This window comes from Malaya genurostris, chromosome 2 (genome assembly GCF_030247185.1).
Source record: "Malaya genurostris strain Urasoe2022 chromosome 2, Malgen_1.1, whole genome shotgun sequence".
Taxonomy (NCBI): Eukaryota; Metazoa; Arthropoda; class Insecta; order Diptera; family Culicidae; genus Malaya; species Malaya genurostris.
This window is the reverse complement of record NC_080571.1, coordinates 51,512,747-51,529,096: the sequence shown is the minus strand read 5'-3', so window position 1 is coordinate 51,529,096 and position 16,350 is coordinate 51,512,747. Positions and strand designations below refer to the sequence as shown.

Genomic DNA, 16,350 nt, shown 5'->3' with positions numbered 1-16,350 from the left:
CAGCGCCGACGAACGATCACAACTAGGTTAAAGCCGGGTATAAATAAACGATATAAAAAAATATGATGCATAGTTGCTATAAAAAATAGTTGAGAAATATGTGGGCAATCAGAAGACTGATTCAACGCAAAAGTTCATCTTCACCATCACTACATAGCAGTAGAATTTCTATTCGAAAATCTTGTGTTGGAAATATGTGGGCAATTTTCTTTCTTGTTCATTTAGTTTCGTCTTTCCATATCACATATTTATTCCATTGCCAAAACTCCAGTCACATTTTCGACGTAGTTACAACACTCAATAGTTTAACCCTCGCGAGCAAGATTATAAAGCCCGAATTCTAGGGCTACTCTACGATACAGATCGAAACGTCTTCTAGCAGCCGGATTACCCGCGTTTCCCTCCAGTACTCCTTTGATAGCTTTGGTTGTTAGATAGAAATTATTGAACGGTGCCGCTTCCGGACGTACTCTCGTCATCCAGTACCAAATAGATACATCCATGCTGAGGCTCGTGCTTGCGGACACTAGATCCGGATTCTGTACCAGCCTGTCATCGTGGAACATATCCCTGGACGCTGCGCGGTAGTTATCTTCCCAGGTCAACATAATGTATCCTCGACCGTAGTACCTACCGTAGGGCTGGCCTCTACCGCGACTCATCGCTTCCCGATGCTGAAAGCCACTACTTTCATGGATAAGATGGGCGATAAACATGGCCGCCTCATTGAGACTTTTGATCGATCTTCTGATCCTGCTGACAATTGTGGAGGCTGTATTACGATCAATTCCGAAGTATCTACAATCGAAAAGACACCTTTCCAACTTCAATACTGTGAGGCTGCACATGATCTGAGCTCGACTGTGGGTGGCATGACTGATTCCGAGTGCATTTAAAGTGTCTGGAATCTGTCACTGGTTCCTTTCTTATCTCCTAGTGACTCTCGGTTATCTCTGTTCAACGAGATTTCCATTCCGTAACGAATCTGTTTGGTTTCAATATTCAGCTCAATGAGGAGAGCTCAGAACAAAAGAAAATCATATTTCCAAATCTATTTTTATACGTTCTGATCTTTGCTGGTTTGTGCTGTTTCAGAAAGCAATATCAGAAATGTTGCATTTAAAGTATTTTTTGATTTTCGGACTTTTATGCAGTGTTTGTATAGACTATCTATGATGATGTGTGTCTTAGCAATCTGATATTCTGAATTTAAATATTATTTTTTGTGGTTAACCTTTCCATAGTTTTCGAGTGTTATGTGTTCAAAAATCATTAAAAGAAACTACTTTCCTTTAATATTACTGATTCGTTTACAGAATAAGCAAGTTTCCTTCAATTTTCATAACTTTGCCTTAACAATCCTGAGCATAATTAAATCATTCATCCTTCTTTTGACCAGAACTTAAAACATCCACTTTCTTGCTGCTTCAAAGTACACGCGGAACTTTCGAGCACATGAAAGTACAGAACATGTTCCGCGTGAACTTTCTCGTTGCATGAAAGCTGAACATTGTATTCTAGAAACTGCACAGAAGTTTGTTTAGTAACGTCGCGCGAACTTTTACGAACGGATAATTACATTAAAAACGAGCTGTTTAGAATGCTATTCATGAACCTCATAAGCTACTGAAGTCAAATCAGTTCCTTCTATCCGAACTTTTCATTAGTTGGGAGACTACAGGTTTAGAAATTAAATTTATGACTCTGGAACTGAATCCTAATTCTGGAACTGGTTTCTTTACTAGATTTTGAAACTGAATTTATGATTTCAACTTCAGAATTCCATAACAAAATTCTGGATATAAATTTTAGATAGGGAATCTGTAACTATATGTTAGATCTGAATCCTAAACCTTAAATTTTTGAACTGACTTCTGAACCAGAATTTAATTCCTGAACTCTGCTTCATAATTTAACTACTGAATTCAGTTTAGCTTAGTTTAGCTTAGTTTAGCTTAGTTTAGCTTATTTCAGTTTAGAACCATGAAAATTTTTCAAAAGAATTATGCGAAGCTTTTCTCTACTGCATCTGTAAATCCACAAAAAAAACTACTACAATATTGTTTGTTGTATTTTTCACTCTCATTTGTTACGTATAATTTAATTTTAAAGTAGAATAAGTTTGTCAATAATAAGTCGTACTTTAGTGCAAATACACCGTTACAATTCTGCGCAGCAGTAAAAGTTGCAAAAATCACACAGTCAACTTATATGAGCGATTATCTATATTCGGAAGTGTGCTAGAAACATGTCAGTTTTATTCGTATTTACGGCCTTCAGTTTTGTCCGTGACATTACCCACCTACCTTTTTTCATGACATGACGCCAAAATTTATACTGCAGGGAATACCATGGTATCAGGAATCAGGAATCAGAACAAATTGGCTCAAATGGCACGTTCCCCTTGATATTTGGAGATTTGTGCCTTGCCATCAATTTGTTTTTAGCATCATTTTCCCGATATATAAGAGGGAAGGATTAAAAGGAAATGGTAAGGGTTGGACTAGGAGGATGGGAAAAATTGACGACACAAAAACACATAAAAGCAGAAGTAAATTCTGCACCCCTAAGGGATGCCGGACAATCTGCTGAGGATCACATTTAGTGGAAGCAGAAGTAAATTCTGAACCTCTACGAGGTCCCGAACAGTCCGCTGTTAATAAAACCTCCAACCCCCGAGAGGATTTGAAGATCTTACAAAAGCGACACCATTCTGCACTCCCGGAAGAATGCAGAACGATTCGCAGTATGTACGAGCAGAAGTAAATTCGGCACCCCCTAAAAGATGCCAAACAATCTGCTAAACCCTATTTAAGGTAAATACAGAAGGGATTCATTCACTCCAGGAAGAACGATGAACCCTTCTGACTATAGCTCCTTACCACATTGGGTAAGAAACGAGAGAATATCCTTCAATTTTAGCTCCGCATACACAGACTCAACCATGTATGGAGAACCAAAAACCCGGATACGTAGCTGCGTCAATGCGGGACAGTTACATATCAGATGATATGAAGTACCATAATCGCATTCACACAAATCACACGAATAATACTCAGCACGTTGAATAGTAGCCATGTGATAATTGAGTTTGCAATGTCCAGTCAGAGCTCTGACCAGAATACTGCAATGATGCTTGGAGAAATGCAGTAGACACTTTGACATTTTCAGATTTAAATCTGGTAGAAATGCTTTTGTCTGAGCGCAAGTTTGCAAGCTGCGCCAGTAGCTGGCATGTTTGGATACAGCCCAAGAACGAATCTTGTGCTTTATCCAACTAGTTGAAAGTGGTAAAGCTGGTTCAGGACCAACGAAATCATTCGTTGCACCAGCTCTAGCCAACTCATCAGCCCATTCATTTCCAGTAATACCAGAATGGCCGGGTACCCATAAGAAGTAAACAGCATTTGAAATGCTGAGGTCTTCAATTTGAGTTCGACATGCGATCACTAGATTCGACCGTGAGTCATTCGAACTGAGTGCTTTTAAGGCTGCCTGACTGTCGGAACAAAAATAAATTCGCTTACCACAGATCCTCTGCTGAAGTGCCGATTGTACTCCACACAGAATCGCGTAGATTTCTGCTTGAAACACAGTACAGTATCTACCAAGTGAATGAGACTGCTCCAGCCTCATTTCACGACAGTAGACACCAGCACCAGCACGACCATTCAACAGAGAACCGTCCGTATAACAAACTATGTGTTCATCAAGTTGTCGTTCCAGACAACCAGACAACCATTTCTCACGAAAAGGATAGCTCACATTGAATGTTTTGAAAGGAAAACTGCATGTGAGAGTTAGGTCACTAGGAGCGAGTAAATACTCATCCCACGTAACCATTTGAGACCACAAGCGAGTGTGGCTGGTAGCATAATCTAATGGGTTACTGTTCCAAAGCCCTGTAACCTTAAGACGATATGCACAAGATAATGCTTCTTGTTTTAGGAACACATGTAGTGGTTTAATGCACAGTAGCGCCTCTAGAGCAGCAGTAGGAGTTGTCGTGAATGCTCCTGTCATCGCCATTAGGACCATCCTTTGGAGATGATTTAGCTTTGACTGAACTGTCGCGACTTCTCCTTTCTGCCACCATACAAGACATCCATATGCTAAAATTGGTCTAACAATAGTTGTGTAGATCCAATGAATATATCTGGGTTTGAGTCCCCATGATTTTCCAAAAGCTCGTCTACATTGGCCGAAAGCCATGCAAGCTCTTTTAATTCTGAAGTCAATGTGAGCAGACCAATTCAGTTTTGAGTCAAGAATAACCCCGACGTATTTAACTTGTTCGACCACAGTGACCTCTGAACCAAAGAACTGCAACGGACGAGCTCCTGTGATTATCCTACGATGAGTGAAAAGCACCATTGATGTTTTGCCCGGATTTACAGATAATCCAACCTGACAACACCATTGTTCAACAGATCGCAGGGCTTGCTGCATTAAATCAAAGAGAGTGTTAATGCTTATACCGGTCATCAATATATGATAATCGTCGGCAAAACCATAAGTCGGAAATCCAAGGTTATTAAGTTTCCTTAACAAACCATCAGCGACAAGGTTCCATAAAAGTGGGTATAGTACACCACCTTGAGGACACCCACAGACACTTAGCTTTCTAATCTCTGCTTGCCGAAGCGATGAACAAAGAAGTCGATTGCTAAGCATTGCGTGTATCCAATTTGTGATACTTGAAGGTATGCCATGACCACGGGCTGCTTCCAGAATTGAATTGAAAGACACGTTATCAAAGGCACCTTCAATATCTAGGAAAACTCCCAATCAAGATTGCTTTTGTGAGAAAGCTTTTTCAATGTTATACACAACATCATGTAACAGGGTTGTAGTGGACTTTCCACGCTGGTAAGCATGTTGCATTCCATGTAGCGGATGCAGGCCCAAACTAACATTTCTGATATAGTGATCGACTATGCGTTCCACTGTTTTAAGAAGAAATGAGCTTAGACTGATAGGCCTGAAACTCTTCGCTTCCTCATAAGTGTCGCGACCGCCTTTGGGAATAAATTTGACAATTATTTCCTGCCAGGCTCTTGGAATATATCCTGTCGCAAGACTAAAAGTAAGTATTTTCTTCAAAACAAGTTTGAAATGTTCATACCCTTTCTGCAGTAACACTGGGAAAACTCCATCCTTTCCAGGAGACTTGTACGGAGCAAAACTCTCAACTGCCCATTTGACCGATTCAATCGTCACAACGCTTCGAGCAAGGGCCCAAGAATCGTAACTACCTGAAAAAGTCTCGGGAAGAGCTGTCGGTGATGGATCCATACATCCTGGAAAGTGAGTGTTAAAAAGATAGTGAAGTACATCACCTTCATCAGACAAGTGTTCACCATCTGAAGTTCTTAAGAAACTGACATTAAAGTCCTTAGACTTCGAAAGTAACTTATTTAATCTGCTAGCCTCGTTGAGACTAGAGACATTTGTGCAGAGGCTTTTCCAACCACTTCGCTCAGACGATCGAAGAGCATTTTTGTAAGCCCTTCGAGCCAACACGAATGCCTCCGACCCATTTCTGCGACGGTGGTTCCAAGCTCTTCTGCATAGTTTCCTTAGTCTAGCAAGTTCAGCATTCCACCAAGGAGTTCCTCTAGTAGCTCGCACAATCCGAAGTGGACAAGCCTCTTCATATGCTGCAACTATGAGTGAGTTTGTCTCGTCGACAACATTTTCCAAATCAATTGGGGTTTCAATTGTTGGTTGGTACCCGTAAAATCTAGTCGCCAAGCCCTCTTCATAGAGGTCCCAGTTTGTAGATTTGGGATTACGATATGTGATAATATCAAATTTAACGTTTGAATGATCAAAGAATATGTACTTATGATCAGACAACGAAGGTTCGAGCTCATCGGAGACGAGCCAATTCACCAACTCATGCGCAATTCTATCAGAGCAGAGAGTTACGTCCAAAACCTCCTCTCTGCCAGATCTCGCAAAAGTTGGACGGTTTCCTGCATTGACTATGTGCAGGTTTGTACTGCTCACAAATTCCATCATATCAGAGCCTCTCGAATTTATATCTGTGCTGCCCCAAATGATATGGTGAGCATTTATGTCACTGCCGATTACAAGCGGTAAATCACTTTTGCAGCAGTATGATACAACCTTTTTGAAGTCATCGCTTGGCGAAGGTTGGTTATGCGGCAAATATGCCGAACAATAGACATATTTCCTGTCTATGCCATCAGTAGTCATACCAACTGTGACAGCACAAATATCCCGAGTTGTGAGCTCCGATATGAGAGAGACATCGAGAGCACTATTTGCAAGTATGCATGCTCGAGGCATTTCACGTGGATTAGTCATTCCGGTCTTGTTAAAGGCAACAAAGACTGGGTTTAACAATTTTCCAACGTAGAAGTTTCCCTTTTGGAAATATGGTTCTTGAACCAAAGCTAAAGAAGCTTTACCTTCTTGCAGAAGTCTGGATAGAATCATAGTTGCTGTACGTTTATGCTGGAGATTGATTTGTGCTACTCTAACCATTATCAATTAAAGTAACGAACACTCCACCTCCAGCACTTACCGTACAACAACTACAAGAAACCAAATATATTGGCTTATAATCGCCTATAGCGAACCATGTAAGGATTTTTTTAAATGTTTTAATCATTTAAATCCCACGAGTTGCGAAGAAAGAAGTCGTCCACTGTGCCAGAGCTTCGCTTAACACAGTAAGGGAAAATCCCAAGATATTCCGTTCACGACTGCATTGTTTAACCTCCTGCAGCCATTCAGCCATCGGCACGGAAATACACCTTGACTTAGGAGCTCCTATTTTTGTGGCCTTTTACGACATGGAACAGGAAACCAGTGGATCAATTCTTGGTAAAAAATAATTCCGCCGGATGCCACACGGCTTACCTGTTTGGTGGATTTATACCACCGGTACAGGTGGACCGTAGCGTTATTCTTAGCCAGTTGGGAAACCGCTACCGACACTACACGGCTATCTAGGCTGCTCAGAGAGGGAAATTGAAATTGACAGTTGCAAAAATCACACAGTCAACTTATATGAGCGATTATCTATATTCGGAAGTGTGCTAGAAACATGTCAGTTTTATTCGTATTTACGGCCTTCAGTTTTGTCCGTGACATTACCCACCTACCTTTTTTCATGACATGACGCCAAAATTTATACTGCAGGGAATACCATGGTAACACGAATACTCCTGAAGTTATATCCACCTATGAGCAATTCCAGAAATGAGTAGACGAAAAAGTGACAAAATCATAATCGACCTTCTCCGATTTGGATGAAACTTTGCACATGGCTTCAGTATTTTTGCATTTCACAAAAATTGCCTTTTTCAAATCGTTGTAACTCGGAAACCGTTACTTGTACAAAAATGGCGTTCAGGAAGAAGTTGTAGGCAATCGATTGGGCACTCTAAAAAAAATATACACTGAAAAATTTTTTTGATTTTTTTTCGCAATAATTACAAAATAATCCGAAAAAGTTAAATAAAAAAAATCAGGGTTTTGATTTTTTTTTTATATAATCTTTATTTTAAAGCTGTTATTAAAACCTACAGATTGATGGCTATCCCGTCCGTGCCTTTTGGAAAATGAAGAAGTTACAGCTAAAACAATTAGTTCTTCTCGTTGTAATTCGGAAACCGTTCATCGTACAAAAATGGCGTCCAGGAAGAAGTTGTACGGAATCACTATGGCACTCTAAAAAAATATACACTGAACAAAAATTTGATTTTTTTCTCAATAATTTCAAAATGAACAAAAAAAATAAATTAAAAAAAATCAGGGTTTCGATTTTTTTTGATAATTTTTATTTTAAAGCTGTTATCAAAACCATTTTTGTGAAATGCAAAAATACATACGCCCTTTTTAAATATCAGTTTGCCATAAGTGTATAATCATAACATGAAAATACACTCTTTTTCTGAAAACTTGGTTCATTTCGCTCGTTTGCAGAATCATCAGAATTCTGCCTGAGTAAGAGTAAAATGAAAATAAGTTTCTATAACAGCAGCATTGCACAATTGTCGAACAATTTTTAGGTGATATTGCTTTTTAGAGCCGAAGCGATAACATTGTATTCGATTTAATCACAATTCGTTGATTTAAAATTGAATAATCCAAAAACTAACATGACGACTCTACTAATAAAATTACTTTTGACACATAACCGTTAAAATTTCTCTCTCTTTTCCAGTGTTAGGAAAAATCAAAATTTCGAAAATCCCGACTAAAAATGTTCACAAGTGATTTTCAGACAAAAAAAAATCTTCGATCAGAAAACTCACTGCAGAAAAGTTCAGTACTGTTTTTTTGACAACGCGATTCTCACTGAAACTGATTTCGCATGGCAAAAAATCAGTTGTGAGATGTTCACCTGCGAACCTTCTGCTCGATGATATTCAAGAAAAAAGTTCTCACATTGAAAATATCCGATATGATTCTCGAACAGAAAATTTTTAGGTGATGAATTTTCAGCCGTTGTATCACAACTCTTTGCAGAATACATGATGAAAAAATTCGCCGATGAACAAAACCTGAACCTTTCTGAAAATGTTCAGTGTGAGTAGGGTGCGTAATAAGTGGATCAATAGTGGTGATGTATTTGAAATTTATTCTGCACTGCATCATTAATAGAAGCAGCTAGTGCTGTGATTAATAAAAGTTGTAATGATACTAAAAACAATCACAAAACATGTTATGCAGCTGATTGAAAAATATTAGCCATGCCATTTGGCTTGAATATCGTACGCAGAAGTAACAGGAGCGCAGACTACCGCTATGTCAATTCAAACGCGCCATTCGAACACAGCGCTCCTGTTACCTCTATGGATCAAATTCATACTAAATAGCGTTTTATTGGGTTTAATCTAAATAGTGCAGTGTAATCAGCCAGGTGGAATGAAATCAGCCTTTCACCGCTATAATCACTTTTTGGAATGTGATAAAAATATGTTTGTTCATATTAATAACCTTAGGTGCGTCGAAAATATAGCTAATATAAAATATGATGAAAATATAATGATTAAATCTTCTCTCTTCTCCCTCTCACTTCTCTCTTTCTCGCCCTTCTAAATGAAATGTAATGCAACAGAATGAAATGTAAATTAAAACTCTGCACAATATGAATGTGAAAGCGTCGTTCAGAGTATTACTCGTTATTGGAATCAGTGCTCGGGATTTGCGGAGTCGATTAGTTGTGGTAATGAGTTTGCCCCCAGTGTGAAAAAATGTGCGTAAGAGCAACACAGGTACACGTGCTTCTGTGTAGTTTATAGTAGTGAGTTACACCGACTATGGCTTGCTGCTGCTCATACCCCCGGTATATGATAGTGGTTTACTACATGAGTGGTTTACTAGGCAAAGTAAATCTAATGCGATTCACTCGTGTTAATCAGAAATTGATAGTTATGACGCTTATCTACTAAAACGAATGTTGTACCCCTTTCTGTAATTCAATTCCACAATCGCTCAAAATTCGCTGTAATATTTTGATGTAATTTTCCGTGTGTGGGTTGTCCACGCTATCAATTGGAAGACGGCGTTGTTGTCTCTCTCATGATTGGAGAAATCTTGAATGTGTGAGACGTCGACGGAAAGAGTGATTGTTTATCTATTTAGTTTGATCGATCTTGATGAATTCCATTCCTATGGAGGTTGAGCATTGGTATCTCTACCGGGACATCAAATGTAAATCAAGTGCTTATTGCCCCTCAAATACCGCCAAAATCTTCTTTTCTGTTCGACTTTTTCCACTAGTTCAGTGCAACGTAAACACGTCCGAAACGAAATATTTATTTATTTACTTAGTCTTCGATAATTTACATCGCACAGACACCTAATTACTAATTCTTAATCTAAACATATTTTTGAACACATTGAAATCAAATTTGTCGTAAACTTCGTTAAAAAGACGGCAACATACATAAAAAGGGTTGTTTTGTCCATATTGAGTGCGGTGGATTGGCAGTCGTAGAAATTGCACACGTCGAGTTCGTCTTAATGGAGCAAAAAACGGCAATTTTCCTAAAAGCTCTGCGCAGTCAATGTTGTTAACTATTACATCGAATATCAGGAGCCACTGCAAGACCTATCTCCGGCTTTCCAGTGTTGGTAGATTGATGAGTTGACAGCGGTCCTCGTAAGAGGGGAGATGAACGGGATCCGACCAAGGCAACAAACGTAGTGCGTATCGTATGAAGCTCCTTTGCACGCTTTCAATTCTTCTGATATGGACACGATGGAACGGTGCCCATACCGGAACGGCATATTCTAAAATACTGCGAACAACTGAACAGTACAAAGTTTTCAGGCGATAGATGCCTTCGCGGTGATTAGTGCGACGTGTTCCGAGAAGCGTAGTTTGCTATCCAAATAGACTCCAAGATCCTTTATTATAGTGACTCGTTCAATACTTGTTTTGGAAATTGTGTAGTCGAAAACAGTTGAAGTACGTAAACGAGAAAATGTGACAGCATTACATTTACGAATGTTGATCTCCATGCCATTGATATTGCACCAGTCGATAAGTGTTTCCATATCAGATTGCAGTGCGTAACAATCCAGTGTAGATATAATACTGCGAAAAATCTTCAAATCGTCCGCGTATAATAATTTTGGGGATTTTATCACCTTGCAGAGATCGTTGATAAATAGGACGAATATTAACGGACCAAGATGGCTTCCTTGTGGTACGCCCGAAGATATATCGAACGAAATAACGCGGAAAATAATCTATACATACATGAAACAACATTTTATACATTATAAGGTTTGTTTGCGACAAAATCTGGACACCCCAAAATACGCATATCTGTGGAAACATTTCATCAACGCGTGAGGCATTTATTATGTATTTATTTATTATGTAAGATCGATGTTTGATGATAATACAAGCTTTCAGATCAAAGAGAGCGTTGAAAGAAAAGCAAGTGTGAAAAGCAGTTGTGTGCGGTTGCAATGAAAATCTGGATCTGTCTGTAAGAAAACTTGCAAACAGCTAGACACTGTCCATAACATTCTTAGTTCTGTCGATACCCTTTTGACAACATCCAAGATTGCTGGGAGTGGAACAAAATCGAATCTCAGGAACCACCAGAAGGACGCGAAGCAGAGTTGCCATTTTAAAATCTGTGTTTCAACTTGAAAAATCTGTGTACCATCTGTGTTGTATATTTTCGATCATAATCTGTGAAAATCTGTGAAAAACATTTTGAAAATCTGTCATTTTTATGAAATATTCATAAAAATCTGTAGAAATCTGTGAATTTAAAAAAAATCTGTGTTCCGTGACACAGAATCTGTGTGGAAAAATAGGCAAAAATATCTGTGGTTTTACAGAAAAATCTGTGAATATGATAACTCTGACGCGAAGGTGAACCAAATATTACAGAAAGACAAGATAATTTTCGATACGTTCTGTTGCTAGGAAAGTAAACATATCTCCAACTTTCGTGCATATGTCCAAGTATCGGCAAGGTATGAAATCGTTCAAGGTGAAACCGTAATGATAAACAGATTGTGATGGCTAAGACCCGGGATCGCAAATATTGAACGAAGTTTTCCTACGTAATAATAGGCGATGAAAATTATGTGCTGGAAGACTTTAAGCAGCTTCCTGAAATGCCTTTGTATACTAACATGCAACGAATTGGTGCAGAGGAGCATTTCAAGACGAACAAAAAGGCAAAGTTTGGTTTGGCAGACAATATGCAGCTAAGGTCGAACAAATCAAAACCTCATCACTACCGGGACGGTAAACAAAGAAATGGACTGTGAAGAATGCCTAAAGAAGGGTTTGTTATCATTCCTATGTTATCATTCCATTCGCTCTCGCTATTTCAGCCTGATTTGGCACCTTGTCACTACGTTGAAGATGTTTTTAAATGGTATAAAGTGAATGAATGAGAAACTATTGTTCAATTTTGTGCTGATCTGCCTTCCCATTTCCGAATTATAGGGTGATGAGTGTGAAGCCGTCTATTAACATGACGATGCAAAAGTCTTAAAGGAGTGTTTGTTAATTTTTATTAGACAATAAATGCGCCAGTAGTTATATTCTTCAAAGCAAGTTGTGCTTTGCGCTTAAATTTTAACCAAACAAGTACAAATCGTTCGTGAGCCGAGGGCTTTAAACATGGAAATGCACTCTATTCCCGGAATCATTACTCGTTTTGCTCATTTATAGAATAAGAAATCTGCCCGTACAGACGAAGCATTGAGTACATACATCCCTTAATTACCTATTACGCACCAAAATATATAAAATGTCACAATTATTTCCAGGTACGTAAATGGCATGACATGATAGGCCGAAAAGTGCAACAAATCCTCTTTTTTTAAAAACTTTCTACATATCAGTTTCAGCCAGATCAGAATGAGTGAATCATAGTGACTATTTATCGACAGTACTCCTCTGGATGCATCAGCTGCAACTCTCTCGCTGAGAAACTATTCGTCTAGGTTTTTGTTTGATTCTTTGTTGAGCTTGTTTACTTACATCGATTACGATGTAAGCTTACTAGCGACTTGAAGATAATGTTCGTAGTAAAGTGGTGGCATCTCTCATATCCCGTGCGTTGAAATGAAATTTGTTGTTGTTTTTCCCCCCATTATCTCAATATTTGTCAAATGAACAAACAAAGTATTTGAACACGATTGTCGAGTGAGTTGGATGCATTTTAACTTTGCTTCGAAAACAGTGTCATCTGTTCAACTAATCGATAGCATTGCACATGAAGTAACTGTCCTTTCAGCTATTAATTGTAAACGAATTATCACAATGATTTACACTAAGAAACCTAAACTGAGCTAATCTCGAACATACGACCCCACGCATTGAACCACGAATCCGGGATAAAAAGTAGGCGATCCCCTAAATGACGCAGTGAGTCGGAAGCAGTTTACGTTTAGCACATCAATTTAATAAAATAATATAATATATGGTTATATGCCCTAAGCACAAGCTTCTCATAAAATATTTACTTTATGATGTAGAGTGTAATTATCAAAGCACTGTAATGTGCAGTTGGGTGGGTACAAATCGATGGTGCAAAAGATTAATAACCGTCCAATTCTAAATGTTGCTAAAAAGTCCAAGGTATCAGTCGGTTTTAGACAGAAAACCATTAACTGTACTTGATTATCTTTCAACAAGGTACAAAAAGACCCAAATTGGAATGAAAAACAAAACATAATGCCGAAAACTTACACCCGGGAACTGCAAATGAAGTTGCTCGCCAAATCGTGTTGCATCGTGGTGGATGACGGAATTTATATCAATGCCTACTTCCGTCAGCTTTCTAGGTAAGTATATTTCGTTGCAAAGCTTGAATGCTTTACGGGGATGGTTCTTCTTGCCTTTCTCGTATAGCAAGGCTATGCAATCACTGTGAAAACCGACTTTTGAACCAAGATCCGGAGGGCCGAGTGTCATATACCATTCGACTGTGTGTGTATGTAATGACGTTTTTCACTAACTTTTCTCGGAAATGGCTAAACCAAATACCACAAAAATAGATTCATATGGAAGGCTTTAGAAAATTCTTGAATTTCATCTTGATCCGACTTCTGGTTCTGGAATTACAAGGTAATTAGTGTAAAAATTACAATTTCACTTCACTTTCTCACCTATTTCAGAGATGGCATGATCAATTTTTACAAACCCGTTTGCGGCTCAGGATACAGTTATTCAAAATGTCTAATATGAAACTTTCATCAATTTCTCGTGAAATGTTAATGAGAAAGTCACCATTACTCCACTATGTGGTTTAAAACAGGTTTTTATATCGTTTATGTAAACCTACCAAATTCACCGAACTTTTACTACATAGAGAAATTTGGGGCCATCATGAAGAAAATTTTCACAAATGTTTAAAAACTATTACAAACACAAAATATAAGCATAAATACTGGGAATATAGTTGGTTCTGGAATAACTAAGAATTGAATAAAACTAGTTTTGTAAACCATAACTCATTAGTCGTTTTACATTCTCTGAAATTTCAAGAAAACCCATAATCAGATCAATGTTGTAGAGTAAATATGTGTGAGCCATTTTTATCGAATACACCCTTTAATTTTAAATCCAGTCTGTTGAAACACAAATTGCTTTTGAGCTTAAGTTCAATAGAATCGATTCTATCATTTCTGAAAACCTACCAGTCTATTTTGGGCGCCATCTCCGTGGCCTTTCGCGGTGAAGCAATATGACTAATGTTTCTTCGATTTTGCATCGATCGTTGAAAGCAAATCTATGCAAGTTGATGAAGATTAGCACGTCGGTCAATACATTCCCGAATTGATGAAAAATTTTCCGGTGATGTCTGATTTTTCGTATTAATCGATTATTAGGTATTCGACTTCTCGATTAGTGTAATCGATTACTATTAAGCATTAAATTATTTAAGCAGAATTAGAGCTGCCAAATGAAAATCTGTGTTGAATATCACGCAGAGAAATGAAGCATGTTTAAACTAACGAAACTGTTTGTAGATTTTTAAATTTGATTTATGATGATTTCTAACTAGAATATGATTGTTTTGAACGAATTTTTCCCTTCCTTATCAACAATGTCAACAACTCTGTTTGATTTGAATCAAAATTTTTGTCTAGTCAAATGAAAAAAATTGTATTGGGCTGATTCTATTGTTGAAGTAAACTAACTATTTATTGCATGTCAACCAAAGTTTAGTTGATGTTATCGGCAATGTCTATATTGATTCAATCCTGTTTTACCTTTTTGTGCTCACGACAAAAATTGGTTCAATTTATCTGTGATCTTATTTGTGTTATGATACAACAAAGTTTACTATTTAAATGGACAATATTAAATTTACTTGTTTAGAGCATTTTTTTCCGCGTGAATAAACAGCATTTTTTCTCTCGTGAAAAAAGTTTGTGCGCGTTATAAAAATAAATTTAATATACTACTTTCATTCCATATGGGGTTTTAAACAATCCTACCGTATATATTGATAATTTATAATATTCTTGAAATTTGCATAACATTAAATAACACTTTTTTTTGCAAAATAATTTTTTGATGCAGATATCTTGACCGGACTGATGAAGAACCAAAACATTGAAAACTAATCAAAATATCCGGGCTTCAATGTGAATTTTTTTAAAGCATTTGAATACGAGCATAAATTGAAATAAAATAGCATCGCGTTAGTAGAAATAGCTAAATTTGTTTGTAAATTGTAAAATTTGAACCGCTAAAAATAATTAACTTAAACTAGAATTTGTTCATTACAAACTAATTTTTCAAATTGAATTTACTGTGAAATTGTTTGACAAGGAATTGACAGGAACGCACAAGTAAAATATTTGTTATTTCTACCACAATATTAATTGAAACAAACTAATCCACTGAGAAACAATAATCATCTTGTTTTTGTGGTTTCGAAGTAGCAATATTTGCAATATCAACCCTGATTTTCTTTTGTCACTTTTTCAATAAAGAAAATTCGTTGCATAAAACCCCAATTTTCCTATTTTTACAATATTTTTCTCTGCGTGATCAAATCTTTACCATTAGTGTATCATACAGCAAGCAAAAATATAAGAAAATGTGGTTGAAATGTCTAGAAAATTCAATAAAATCTTTTATCAAACAGATGGAACAATTTATGAACATTGTAACGGTGGGCAGAATGGATCAAAAATCATTATTTAAATTGAAATTCGTATTTCTTTTAATTATGACAGATGAAACTGCAACTCTCATAATAGCAACAATAGCCTTAGGCTGCAGAAAGAGTGAGCGTGAGAAGCTGAGCTGAGCTTTTTGCTGACCAAAGTAGGAAACGTACTTACAGCAAAGCAGAGGGACCCTGTCGGAGTGAAAGCTGAGCCGATTTCTCATTTGTACTCTAAAAGAGTCCTTTTGATTTCCTACTAGTATCATTCCCGCTTTTGATTTGCCAATGTTAGTCACCAGCACGGCTTCGCTTCTCGCGCCCACTATGTCTGCAGACTAAGGCTAAACGTTATCTACTAAGGCGAACCATTTCGCGGTTAATTTTAACTTTTAGTTGAAATCTGACACTCGAGCGATTATTTTGATGTTGTCATTACCCTGTTTGAGAGCATGGTTATTTTTGATAGATCGATGGTTATTTTCCGACACTGAAATAAATCTTGCAATGAAATTTCTAATATTAATTCTTTAGTTGAAATTATTGCTAGTGGAAAATGAACCCAAATATCTTTTCGTCCGTCAAATTTTGAAATGGGCCGCGGTTATAGTTAAATTTAACTACTCGACACAAAATAACCACCCAAGTGTCAGATTTCAACCAAGAGTTAAAATTAACCGCGAAATGGTTCACAGCCTAACTGATA

The 16,350-nt window shown here is 37.5% G+C and overlaps 1 protein-coding gene across 1 annotated transcript; it reads right to left on the bottom strand.

Moving 5' to 3' along the window:
- Positions 1-305: 305 nt before the first annotated feature.
- LOC131428624 (uncharacterized) lies at positions 306-716 on the bottom strand. The gene has a single exon (XM_058592670.1). The coding sequence runs from the start codon at positions 714-716 to the stop codon at positions 306-308; it is 411 nt and encodes a 136-aa protein (XP_058448653.1).
- Between the last annotated feature and the right edge of the window lie 15,634 nt (positions 717-16,350).